The sequence below is a fragment of the Cimex lectularius genome, unplaced genomic scaffold, assembly GCF_000648675.2.
Source record: "Cimex lectularius strain Harlan isolate CLEC.00 unplaced genomic scaffold, Clec_2.1 scaffold251, whole genome shotgun sequence".
Classification (NCBI taxonomy): Eukaryota; Metazoa; Arthropoda; class Insecta; order Hemiptera; family Cimicidae; genus Cimex; species Cimex lectularius.
In genome coordinates this window covers 1,253,385-1,267,651 of record NW_019394213.1, presented here as the reverse complement: position 1 = coordinate 1,267,651, position 14,267 = coordinate 1,253,385, and the positions used below count along the sequence as shown (strand labels likewise).

Sequence of the window (14,267 nt, the reverse complement as noted above, 5' to 3'; positions counted from 1 at the left end):
ATCATTAACTAACGGTCACTAAACACCACACATTAAACATAATTTATTTATTCTGTATAAGAATCGAGAAAAAGGTATTTTCAATAATTTCATTAACTTTTAAATATTTTGTTGTGCCACTGTATATATATCGTCGTGCTCGTACGTCGGACTCATCCTTCCAGTCACTGAGGTTATCGAGGGTAGGTCATTTCAGCACCCAAAGCAATCAATGTTTGAGGTGGAGGATTACTCGATATTCCTCCATCATGTTTACACTAATTACATAACTAAGCAATATGAGGGGGGTCGAAGGAGGAGTCAAAATTCCACTATCGACCTCTCACTACACATCACGCTAGTAAATACATTCACTCTCAACACAACCTAAGGACACAAAACTATCATTACTATACAACATTGTTTCCTCCAACAAGGGACTCAGAGCTCAAGCACAATTCTCATATCGGTTGGTATTCCTTCGCGCTCTATGCGGGCTTTGAGCCAAAAGTAAAGTCCGTGTGTCAACCTGGCATAGCCTATTCTTAATCGCGTGAGGATGACACTTCTTCTACGAGTCAGGTCCTCCATGGGCCATCTATCGACAGTGTTCATAATAAAAGTTTCATTTTTTTCATTGCAACCTTAAGTTAAAAAAAAAAAAAACAACTTAGAAGATAAACATGTACAAGTTTCCAAAATTCTTGTTTAAACTTTCAATGTGTTTTTGTTTCTTTAAATATGGCGCTTACAGAAGAATCGCAACTACTAATAAACTGTAAGGAAAAGTACTTAATTTTTCAGTTATCACCAATGTAAAATTAACGTCTAATTGCTAAAAATTTGCTTTTTTCCTTACGAACGGCTAAAAAATTAGAGATTCAGCTAATAAAACAATTTAAGAAGGCAAGTCTGGCATTGTTTTCAAATGATCAATAAACAATGACATAAATACGTGAAAAAAACGGGATGGATTAACGACCTCACCTTCGAAATAAAGCGATAAATATACTTTTTCTATTTCGTCCTAAAAAACCAAATGCGACCAGATTTGGGTGAAAACGTGTATCTTTTTCTTGATTAGTATTGAAGCTCCTTGACAACTCGATTGCGGTAATTTGAGCTTACAAGGGGAGACATTTCCGATTACAATGAAATTTTTTTTGGTGATATTGAAAAATATTAAACACGTGTCTAACTTAACGCAAGTCGTTGACATACTCTTCACTGTAACGTAAACGTTCAGGGTTCGAATCCTGCTGCTCTACATTCGAACCGACATACTTACAATTGGGCTTTTTTTCAAAACCATAGTCATCTACATACAGGTACATAATATAACCTCGTAGTTCAAATATCAATGTAAAAACTCTTTATTTTATATTTTCAATTTTAATTTATTTACAAAACAAAGTTTGTTCCATTATGTATAGTTCATAATGTTTTTAACCTCTGTAAGTTGTGGTCGGTTGAGTCATTTCAAAGTTAATAACTATTTTTGGGACAAAAAAATAAAGAAACAAAAGCAAAATGCTTTTGGATTTATTTGGACGTTTTAACACCCTTTAAACCCTTAAATATTAATTTTGTAGTAATAGAAAATACAAATTTTTGGATTTTTGTTGTGTGTGGAGGAAATATTTTTCTTGTGTTCCACTTAAAAATTAATAACTTAGTCAAAATTCAAAGTTATTACAAGAAGTTGGATGTTGACTTTCTACTTTTGTAAAATGATAACAACGTGAGATATCATGACAATATAAATTCTACAAATAAAGTTTAAACTAAAAAAAAGACTGTACAAACATTTTATTTTATTTTACTATATCTACTTTATTTAATAAGATGTCTGTGCCATTTCGTGTACTTTATAGAGTTCTATGCCACTGTAATATTTCCTCAAGATCAGTGGATTTGTTTCAAAGCAAACACCATTTTTGTGATTTTCGAAAAGAATCATTTCATAAGCGAAAAATGTTAGAGAAAATAAAAGGTTTTTTTTACTTATCCCAAAAATTTGTATTCTAGGATTTTTTTGGGTGCACAAAACGAATATCTACTTTGTTAAAAAAAAAGTTTACCCTACTTTCCAAAATCAGACGGTCACTACGTCAAAATTTGTACTTAGCAGCTAGTCACAGAATGGATATCGCAGATCGATACATAATTTATGTTTAAAATATTTTCTTTTCGTTAATTTTCTTACTCTAAATAGAAAAAATACAAATCGGCTGATATGTAATATTCATAATGCATGGATAACAAAAGTATTTTAGTTATTTTTTAGTTCCTAGGGCTATTTTTGACGTAGAATCACCAAAACACTTTTCATTAAAATTGGTGATCCAAAATTGGTAGATACCCCTTTTCAGTGTAAGCCTGTATAACAATAGTTTGATCAAAATAGTAAGAAATGTTGTTGCATATATCAAAGATGATTGCATGATACGTTTCATAAAAATTATGTACATCATTACAGAATGGAAATCATGATTTCTTGAAAAAAAAGTTTTAATAAAATTTGGTTGACTTTTGTATTTAAACCTCAGTGGACAACTGTTCGATCTGTTCGATTAGTCAATAATAAAATGAATAATACAACCTAATGTAATATTTCACAATAAAAGAATGCAGTAATTGTTTTATTATATGGGAAAATATATCCGGGAGTTCCTGCTATTGTTTGAATGCAGTTTGATTAAAATCCAATTATTATTTGTCGTTTGTAATATTCATTGCGTTAACTGCTTTTTTTTGCAGTTTGGTACATCAATGATGGAAATAAAATTAGATTTTGTTTAGCCATGCAGGAAAGCGGCAAATATCGACCAGGGAACATCCGAATCAGATTTTAAAATTTTCCTAAACACAGGGTCAAAAGATAAATTGGAGTAAATGTAAAACAAATTAAAACATATTAAAAAAGTTAAATTCACTAATTTCGTGGTCCGCTTGACCAATTAATACATTACAATTAATTAAGGTTTTTTAGTTGAGATAAAAAAGTCATTAGTCGCCGAGAATCAAATTGATTATACGACATTTGAAAAATGGCAAAAAAGGAAGGAAAATTCAAAAGGTGGGGTTGAGATGGGAAGTTAGTGTCCGAGTGGATCGAAGTCACGATAGCTCAAGTGGTAGAGCAGCAGCGTATCAAGCCGAAGATCATGGGTTATCTCAACTAAAAAACCTTAATTAATTGTAATGTATTAACGGTCAAGCGGACCACGAAATTAGTGAATTTAATGATTTAAAATGAAGTATACTTCACTAAACCTCTCCGTGGCAATTTCATTTGTCGTCGAGAATCCAATCCGATTACACGAAATTTGAAAAATGGCAAAAAGGAGGGAAAAGTTCAAAAGGTGGGGTTCAGATGGGAGTTAGTGTCCGAGTGGATCGAGGTCAAGATAGCTTAAGTGGTAGAGCAGCGGCGTATCTAGCCGAAGATCGTGGGTTCGAATCCCGGTCGTGCAATTGACTTTTTTATCTCAACTCAAAAACCTCAATTAATTGTAATATATTAAAATAGATTTGACCATACGATGAAAAGTAATTGTTTTACATAATTCATTACTTTTCGTTGTCCGATTGACCAAATAACATCTTTTAATTAATTAATCTTTAGGTATGGTATTAGTTGAGATAAAAAAGTCAGTGTCACGAGCGGGATTCGAACCCACGATCTTCGGCTACATACGCCGCTACTCTACCACTTGAGCTATCGTGACTTCGATCCACTCGGACACTGACATTCCATCTCTAACCAACCTTTCGAATTTTCCCTCCTTTTTGCATAATGCATAATGCATTTTACATAAATATAAACAGCAGGCGACGGTCAGAAAGCAAAAAAGTCGGATCAAATCCGTCAAGAATAAACTATTTCGGATTAATAACTGATAAAACACCACTGAGTCAATTGTCTTATAAGGTAAAACATGTTAAAATAAAAATAATTACATTGACCCACGACTTGGGTCCTTGTGCGTTTTGGTCCGTCAACCCTCGCTGCATACGATATCCTTTTAACCAGAAAATGAAGGGTATTTGCAAATGCATCAATTCCAAAGTATTCGATACCGTTATATATATGGTGAAATTCGCATGACAAGTCCGTTCGCATGCCTTTCCGGCACGACAATGGGGGAGAGGCCCTGTTGTCAAAGGGGATTTTACACTGTGGGCCTATTGTGGGATTCAATGAGGGTGGATAATGAAAACGGGAAAACTTTTTACCCGGATTACTCCCCCGGTATAATAGATTATTCTCCCCTTTTTGTCCAGCATGCTGATTTAGATTCTCAGCTGAACTAATCATGCTCTTTATGCATATTCCCACTGTTCAAGTAAAATTATGAAATAAATGCTTAAAAATTATTAGTTCTCAGTAACTCCATTAAGTTTCTTGACAAAGCCTTTTAACAAATCCTGTAATTAGTTACTGTCATAAGATGACTCTCTTCTTAACTTGCTAATTAATTAATTAAAGATGTTATAAAAGTTCCATCAACTAAGTAAAAAGAACAAAGTTCTTCATTCTATAGGTAATTATTCTCATTAACTACTAAAATAATTTACTGTCGTAAAGCTCATTATTAATTATAACATTTTCTTATGTCCGTTGAAATTGAATATGAATGTTCGCAATAACTTAAAAATGGCCCAGGGTAATCGTTCATTTTTCGGCCCGGGGATGAAGTTTCAATTTAATAAACCTCCCCAAGCCATAAGGATGTTCTTTATGCGGGTGAAATTGCCTCTAATCATTTATGCAAAGGCTGTTCGATGTAATAAGCTGTGCAATCTTTTAGAACAGTCGTTTGGATGAAATATAAAACAAATCTTCATCAATCCTTGAACGCAGATGAAAATGATTCAACCCTCAAGAGGGATATCTACAGCCCTATAAATTTCCTTACATGTACATCAACTGACAACAATTAATTGTTTGAATATATTTTCTGCTATGATTTTTCAATAAATAATTTTAAAAATTTTGTACCTTCATGTATATGTATATGTATATGTTTATATATTGGGGACAGTTACAATACAGGAAAATTATACTGATCATCGCCAGCCTCTCTTTAATTGTTCTTTTCCTTCCCTTCTCGCTTTTTATTTAAATTAAATCTTTTTTTCTGATGTTGGAACCATGCTATATTCACGTCAATTGAGCTTTAGATATTATTTTATCATTTTGGCAATATATTTGTTACTCAAGGTAAAATCAAAATTTCAGGAATCCCAGAGATCCAGATGCCGACTGTCGAGCCTTTTAGAATGGACGACCTCTCTCTGGCGCTTACTTCCGGCCCCAACGGATACAAAATCGTCCTGAGAGACATGGACATTTACGGATCCAGCAATTTCACCGTTGCCAAACTCAAGTAAGTACATGTCATTTCGAATTTTGAAAATTGTTTTCGGATCGCGGTTAAAAGCCTTGGCACGACGGTGTTTTTCCTGTTTGGCGGAAGACCTTCCTGTCTCTCATCCAAGGCGGATGGGAAACTGGAAACCGGCAATTTTCAATAATAAAATGTACGATGATGCTCATCAAGGACATGGTAGCTTACAAGAAAGAAATTGTTCGAATTGCTCGTTGAGGTTTCATAACCTCGTCTTTTTCTCAAATTCCCTGGTATTTTCAAAACTTCTGACTTTCACTACTACGAAATATATGTCTCGTAAATTAAATATTCACTCTAACATAATAATAGGTTGTAGTAGATATAATATATTAGTAGGTTGAGATGGAGAGTTGGCGTCCGAGTGGATCGAAGTCATGATAGCTCAAGTGGTTACAGCAGCGGCGTGTTCAGCCGAAATTCGTGGGTTCGAATCCCGCTCGTGACACTAACATTTTCATCTCAACAAGACCTTACAAAAAAAAGACAAGTAAGTGAAAGAGGTAATTTGGTCAGTTAGACCACTGAACATAATGGACAAATATAATAATTATAAGTAGTAATAAATGAATTTGAAATATCTTAGACCGATTTTAGGCATTTGTAGGTCATTGTTAGACAAAATCAAGCATTCCTCTGATAATAAATATTCAATACATTTATCCATTTTAGATTGGGAAGTGCTACGACACCTTTCGAGGCCAAAATCAAAATCCCAAAAATGAGCATCAATGCCAGATATACGAGCTCAGGAGTTTTGATCATCTTACCAGCCAGCGGCAACGGAACTTTCAACGCTAATTTAGGTGAATCTTGTTTAATTGTTAGGCAATAAGAGACAATATTTGGAAATAAGAACTGATAAACATTGTAAAAATTGAGGGCATAAAATTGTAATGTGAGAAAATAATAATAAGAGGGAGAGTGAGAAAGACAGAGAGTGAGTGAGAGAGAGAGAGTAGGAGAGAGAATGAAAGAGAGAGAGAGAGAAGGGGAGAGAATGTGAGAGAGAGAGAAGAAGAGAGAGTATCGGGGAAATATGGAGAAAGAGATTGATTGCTTGATTGTTTTATTTAACAATCCCTTGGACCTTTCTTACCATTAATGTGAGTTATACAGATTAAATTATACATTTATTATGCTTTAGACGCCTTCGGTTTTTACAATGTACATAGTTTACAATTCACTAGTTTTCGTGGTCCGCTTGACCAATTAATATCATTCAATTAATTAAGGTTTTCAGCTGAGATAAAAAAGTCAGTGTCACGAGCGGGATTCGAACCCACGACCTTCCGCTAGATACGCCGCTAGTCTACCACTTGAGCTATCGTGACTTCGATCTACTCGGACACTAACTTCCCATCTCAATCCCACCTTTTGAATTTTCCCTCCCTTTTGCTACTTTTTAATGGCATGAAGGTCGTGTGTTCGAATCCCGCTCGTGACACTGACTTTTTTATCTCAACTAAAAACCTTAATTAATTGAATGATATTAATTGGTCAAGCGGACCACGAAAACTAGTGAATTTAATAAGTTAAAATGAAGTATGCTTCAATAAAGCTCTCCGTGGCCATTTCTTTTGTCGCCGAGAATCAAATAGATTAAACGACATTTGAAAAATGGCAAAAAGGAGGGAAAATCCAAAAAGTGGCGTTGAGATGGGAAGTTAGTGTCCGAGTGGATCGATGTCACGATAGCTCAAGTGGCAGACTAGCGGCGTATCTAGCCGAAGATCGTGGGTTCGAATCCAGCTCGTGACACTGACTTTTTTATCTCAAATAAGAACCTTAATTATTGAATAGTTTACAATTATAATTTATAATAATCCATATAAGTTTATCAGTCACTAAGTTAATTATTTGAATTAATTATACTTTTTATCTAAAGACTTGGTTGAGATGAAAAAGTTATAGTCACGATTGTTCTCGTGACAGATGAGAGTGCACAGCTCAAGTGGTTAGAGCAGAGGCGTATTGAGCCGACGAAGGTCGTGGGTTCGAATCCCGCTCGTGACACTAGCTTTTTCTTTTCAACCAAGTCTTTAGAAGAAAAAAATCAATTTTAATTTTGTTTTACAAACAATTTGACAATATAATTTTATATGCATATTTTTTCTTTTTGTAGTGAGTTAAATTTGTAGGACATACCTATCAATAAAACAATAAACAAAATATAAATTAAAATGGACAAATAAATGATACTTTGATAGGTATTACTTATATAGGTAAATTTTTATCTATATAAATTACAATGTATTACAATATACTACTAAAATACAAAAACGTATTAATACAACCATTGAGAATACTTTGCTGAATAAGAAACAATAAAACAGTAAACAAAACATTAAACAAAAACAAAAAATAAGTTTGTACGACATATATAAATTATAAGACAATATACATATATACTAATGTTTGACAAATACAGAACTAAAAGACAAAACTTTTTAAACATTAATAATACTCTTTTAAGTGCATTCTTGTTTACAAAAGTTTATTTTAATTATAAATATTTATTCATTAAGTAATTTTTGTATATTAATTTGAATTTACACAATTCTGCTACATTTTTTAATTCTATAATTTTTTATAATAAACGAATTTCGATAAGATTTTGTTCTATGTCTTGATATAATATTTTTAGAAAAAAGTCTTATATTTTTATTATGGAAACTATTTGACATTACAATTTAATTAGCTATAAATTGACGTACTTTTATCAATATTGGTTTTTTTGTTTTTTAAATTAAAGTTACAAACACTAATTTTTGAAGATATTCAATATTTTTGTAGATTTTATAAAAATTTTGTATTTTAAATTTGTCATATAATCTGTCTCATACTTAAGATTGATTATGAATCTTACATAACTCTTTAATATTTTTTGTAAACTTATTATGTTGTTATAATTTACATTGGACATAATTTGTCAAAAGTACATTAAATAAGGTCTTATAATGTTTCCTAGAAATGTAATTTTAGGTTGATAGTTTTATATTTTACCAATTTATTTACAATATACATTTTTCAATGTGCTTTTTATCTAATGAAATCAATTTGTTTCTACGAATCCAAATTTGATGAAATGTAAACACAAGACGTTTTACATGTTTTTTTTTAATTTTAAATTTTTAGTTTTATTCTATCTAGAATTATTTCTATTTTTGGCATTTTATTTATTTTATTAATAAGTTGAGCAATTTCTAATGTTATGAAAGAAATTTATTATGCTATTATATTATTATATCTTTACATATATTTAAATCATCAGCAAGTCTTACACATTAACGAATTTTTATCACATAAAATATTGGGTTGACATACGTGGAAAAAATAAAGATTATAATTAAAAAATTAAGAGAGAGAGAGAGAGAGAGAGAGAGAGAGAGAGAGTGAGGGAGTAAGAGAGGGGAAGTGTGTATGTGCGCGTGTGTGTTATAATAAAAATAATTTCATAATATTATATAATTCATATCAAGTGGCGCTCAATAGAGAATAAATCCCCATTCCCTTCCTTAGCCTTACCTTCATGAAGCAAAGCCCCCAAGTGGAAGATAAGCTCAAACATTTGCCCTTTTTCATGCTTCCCAACCAAATTTTAATTTGGCATCAAAGGATCAAAAAGATAAAGACGGTGACGGTGAGACATAAAGAGAATGGGTGAAAAGAGAAAAAATAAAAAGCTAAAGTGAATGGGATACGTCGTACATGCTCGTTCCTTCTGTTGTGTTTTAGGAAAAATGTTAATTTTATGTGTACAAACGAAATTCATAGGTCAGTGGAAAATATCACAATCAATCAACCTAATCAACCTTTCTGTCTCTGTAAACAACTACTACTATATGAGATAAGAAAGAAAGAAAGAATGAAAGAAATAAAGAAAGAAAGAGAGAGAGAGAGAGAGAGAGAGAGAGAGAGAGAGAGAGAGATAGAGAGAGAGAGAGAGATTGGCCTAAGGGATTCAATCTGCGGGATAATAGGATAAAAAGACAAAATGAAAATGAGACGATTAATTTCGAGGTAGACAGACAGATAGATAGATATAGAAATGATAAATGATGGAGTGAGTGTGGTGTTCAATCCTTTTTAAAAAGATAGTTCCTACTCACAGTAAGTTGTTTTTCAACGATACGCATTTCGAGCCCTTTAGCGCATCATCAGGTTGCAACTTACTGTGAGTAGGAACTATCTTTTTAAAAAGGATTAGATAGATAGTTAGATCGATAGATAGGTAGGTAGGTAGATAGATAGATAGAGAGGGAGAGAGAGAGAGAGAGAGAAAGAGAGAGTGAGAGGGAGAGAGAGAGGGGAAGTGTGTATGTGCGTGTGTGTATTATAAGAAAAATAATTATATTATATTATGTAATTCATATCAAGTGGCGCTCAATTGAAAATAACTGTAATAAACCCTATAACATAATAAATGAATAATAAGCTAATGAATTTTCTATGAATCCAACTAATATTGTGAATTAGAAAGTACTAGTATTACAAATATTCATAAATTTAGTTATTAAGGGTTTGTAATTATTTGATTATTGAGCTATTTTTGGCTTTACCACGTAATATTTGATCATGGTCATTCATTTTTCTTCAATTGTGCCTATACTTGAATGTGAACTGTCACAATGCTTGCATGTTTTGGGCTATCGGTTCATCAGTCGTTTTCTAAATTAATATTTGTCTGCTTTTAGGTGACATTATTGCGACGGTCAAGGGCACAACTAGTCACATGACAAAGGACGGAAAAGACTACTTACACGTTGAGAAATTAGACGTCGACCTTTCAATTAAAGACGCCCGAATGGCTGTGAGAAAAATTTTCAACAACAATAGGATACTGAGTAAGCCATTCGTGGATTTCACTTTTTTTTCTCCAGAATTATTTATATTTTCCTTGTTACAGCCGAAGCAACGAATCTATTCCTGAGAGAAAACGGTCAAGAGATCCTCAGGATCATGATGCCCCAGTTGAAGATGAAGCTAGCGGCCGTTTTCAAAAGAGTGTCAAACCAACTTTTGAGCAACGTTCCCGTTGAAGTTTTCTACACTGATGTTCAAGTCCTTTCCCCCTTGGAAATGTTTATTTATAACCCTTCTGTGACATTTTGGTGAAAAGAAAACCTTATCTTGTCACGACCTTTCGCCCGGAAAGTGCACCCTCTTAGCTTATATTATTTATTTATAAGTTTTTGTTTTAAGATTCAAAAAAGCATTTTTCTCCATTACAAATACCGGTTAGAAAATGTTACTTGCTGATATTCTTGCACACCTAAAATATCTTATGTATTATAAGATCACCTGAATGTATTCAAATTTATTTAAAAGTTCTTTTCAAAGACAAAACTGTTTTGATAAACATTTAAAAAAAACAGTATTATAAGTAAAATGTTGATTTGACCAAATAGAAAGATAATATTTATTATTATTTAATTTGTTATCCTCCAGTAATATGCCACAAAACCACAGTTGAGGGAACTTCCATAAAGTGTGCAAGAGTTATGATTAAAAAGAAAAAATAATTAATTAGAATAAAATAAAATATTGATGTAGGTATAAAATAATAATTAATAAAAAATTAGGAGCACTTCGTTGATACTGTCATAAAAATTATAAAAATAAATAAGAAGCGCTCAAAAACCGAAGGAATACCTTTATAAAAGAGTTTACATTTTCTTATAATAAGGCAAAGTCGTAATTCGATTCTTATTCAACATGTAAACATAATTTGTGATATAATTTGTATATGGATATGTCTATAAATTATTTTTAAAAATACGAGCTTTACCTTTTTACTATTGTAATATATTGCTTAATTTTGAATTATACAATGTACAGAATTCCAATAAAAATATAAATATGTAAAGTACAAAATATTATGTCAATAGTTTACTGACCCTTTTTGTAAACTAAAATTGATAGGTGAATGATATAAATGGATTGATATAAATGGAGAGGGAGAGAGAGAGAGAGAGAGAGAGAGAGAGAGAGAGAGAGAGAGAGAGAGAGAGAGAGAGAGAGAGAGNGAGATTCGGATTGTTGCAAAACAACTTACTGTGAGTAGGAACTATCTTTTTAAAAAGGATTAGATAGATAGTTAGATCGATAGATAGGTAGGTAGGTAGAGAGAGAGAGAGAGAGAGAGAGAGAGAGAGAGAGAGAGAGAGAGAGAGAGAGAGAGAGAGAGAGTGAGAGGGTGTGAAAGTCAGAAAAAAGAGAAAGAGAGAGAGAGAGAGAGATCTGTTTTTGTTACAATCCTTATTAAAATGAAAATTTGAATAGCAAAGAGGTAGCAGATAGCAGTAAAAGAAGTACAAAACAGATTTATAGATTAAATAAAATTCAGAACAAACATTTAATAGTTTTTAAAAAATTTACTCCTGATTTTGTCATTTTTTATTTGGAAAATATTTAGCGCTATCAGGGTAAAACGACTGTCAGGAATGATGGATGATTGGGTACTTGGGGTGATTGATGGGGGCCTCAAGGTGAAAAGACTATATCCGATACAGATCAAACCGCGTGGATAAGACTCGGCAGTGATGTTCCATTACAATCAGTCTACAAGTAGTCTTAAAAACGCAGGTGAGCATAGTAAAGCAAGTCCGTTGAAAATCGGCTCTACTGACATATGATTATAAATAGTGTGAGGTAATAATTATGTTTTTTATCGCTCGTTTTGATGGCCCATATTGTAAAGAAAATATAATCTCAAGAAATTTTTAACTATATATTGATAAAACGTGTTTACATGATGAATATAGTTAGATGGTTTTTAAATAAACAAAATTTCCAAAACGTTGTAAATGATGAGTTTGATAGTGAGTTAGGTGCCAATTAGATGTATGGTTAAGGTAACCTAATTAGGTTCGGTCGGTTAGTTTCCTGTTCTTGCAGTCGAGTAACATGATTCCATGTTAGTAGTTTATTTGGATGTTTTCTTTATTATGGGTCAGCCATCACATCTGATGGTTGATATACAACAATGATACATCTCTATAAACCACATGATATATAAAGTACATCCAGAGAAATAAATGGAGTCATCCATAACTGCCTTGGAAATAATAAAAGCCAAAACTTTCTGGTTTAGGAATTGGATTGATCTGGCTCAGAGATATGATTGTGAATTGACTGTGGAAGACATGAAGACATTATGGAGAGGCCAGTTGGCCACCTTACTGAGTAAAATGAAATCTTCACACCATGAGGAGCTTCAGAAAAAAGCTGTAGTCCCGTCCCGTTTTACATTATATCCGGAACTTGATCATTGTGCTGGCATATGCAGCCTGATTGCGGACCGGTCGTGTTGTCTATCGCTTAGAGAGCTCCGCTGGCTATTTAAATTGAGGTGCGAGTTGCTATTCTTAAATTACACTCCATGGATGGAAAAAGTAGTTGAATTGTGCCCTCTATGTAATTCCAGAGCGGTGGAAAACACATTTCATTTTGTCGCCGAAAGTTCGATTCTGGCAGAGATTCGCGACCTGCACGTTGGCCTCGCGAGGCTGACCAGACCCGCACTCATAGCAATGTTAAATGATGGCCGAGTGTGTCGTCCTCTCATCAGATTTGCTCGCCATGCTTGGACTGACAGATTCGAGCTAGTCCAAAACTTTAATTATTAATGTTTTACAATATCTCTTTATTTTGTTAGCTTTTATTATTACTATTTCTTCGATTTTCTTCTCTAGTATTGATTTATTTTTATTATTTTTGATTTATTCATTTATTTTTTTTTAAATTTAATCGCAGTATTTTGTAGTATGTTCATAGATTAATTTAATATAATTATTTCATGTATTTTTATTATTATTATTATTCTGTGTTTGCTCACATCAACTCCGGCTGACGGACTGTTGTCCATGCCGTAAAGTATTTTGTAACATATTTTGAGTTTGTTGTATTCCATGTAAATAAATACTATTATTCATTCATTCATTCATATATATATATATATATATATATATATATTATTTTTTTTATATTCAATCAATTTATGTTCAATCACTTTGAGTGAGTAGAAATACTTTAATTGAATATTAAAAAATATATTTTGCATTGTATAAATTAATTTTTTCCACATCCTACATGTATTTGTTAAATATAAACAATGAAGATGATTTCAATAAAGATCGAAACGTTGGCACGATAAAGAAAATGTTTTTCTGAAACCTACATCAGACCCGACGTCATCTCACGATTTCTCAATAAAGAAATTAATTGTAGGAAAAGAGAAAGACAAAGAAAAGTCAAAAGTGAGTGAGAGGAAAGGTGTGACGGAGAGGGAGAGGGAGAAAGAGAGAGAGAGAGAGAGAGAGAGAGGGAGAGAGAGAGTGAGAGAGATCTGAAAATAGCGGACAATCACGGAGGCCGAAATAGTTTTCGCATTTAGACAAACAGAATGACAACGGAGAAATGTACGAAGAGTAAAAGTGGCGTGAGGAGGTTGGTTTTATTTTTATCTTCCATTTGTCAAATCAAAAGTTTTGGACGTTAACTTAGAGATGGATATTATCACTATCTGGGGAAGCATAAGGATTAAATGAGAAGACAAAGCTGTGCGGTCGGCAAAAAGCATTTAATCGTGTTTGGTAGAACTCATTAATAATCTGAATATGAAGGGCCCTAGGACGCTCCCTTGGGAGACACACGTTTTAATGGGAACGTAAGAGGAAAAGGCCGCCCCTAGAGAGCTGCGGCCGTCCTCTTAATCAAAAGTGTCCAAATTTATAAAATGGCAAGCACTCTGATGTGTGCGAAATTCAAGTGCATGAATACAAATTATTCATTCAAACTTTATTTTAATCTATTATTTATTTTCTCATCAGATCTCGTTCCTTCTACCATGAGCGGCACCAAATAAAAAGA

At 32.8% G+C, this 14,267-nt stretch overlaps 1 protein-coding gene and 1 non-coding gene across 2 annotated transcripts in view; one reads left to right on the top strand and one right to left on the bottom strand.

The window, feature by feature from the left end:
* Positions 1 to 10,969, top strand: part of LOC106664186 (circadian clock-controlled protein-like) — a 40,661-nt gene extending 29,692 nt beyond the window's left edge. The window contains exons 4-7 of the mRNA XM_014389642.2: positions 5,225 to 5,372; positions 6,066 to 6,199; positions 10,091 to 10,240; positions 10,303 to 10,969. Coding sequence (XP_014245128.2) covers positions 5,225 to 5,372; positions 6,066 to 6,199; positions 10,091 to 10,240; positions 10,303 to 10,511 — 641 coding nt within the window. The 3' untranslated portion in view covers positions 10,512 to 10,969. The remainder of the gene's footprint in view (positions 1 to 5,224; positions 5,373 to 6,065; positions 6,200 to 10,090; positions 10,241 to 10,302) is intronic.
* On the bottom strand, positions 3,638 to 3,710 carry Trnah-aug. Its single transcript has one exon. It is a non-coding gene; the product is annotated as a tRNA-His (tRNA).
* Positions 10,970 to 14,267: the final 3,298 nt, after the last annotated feature.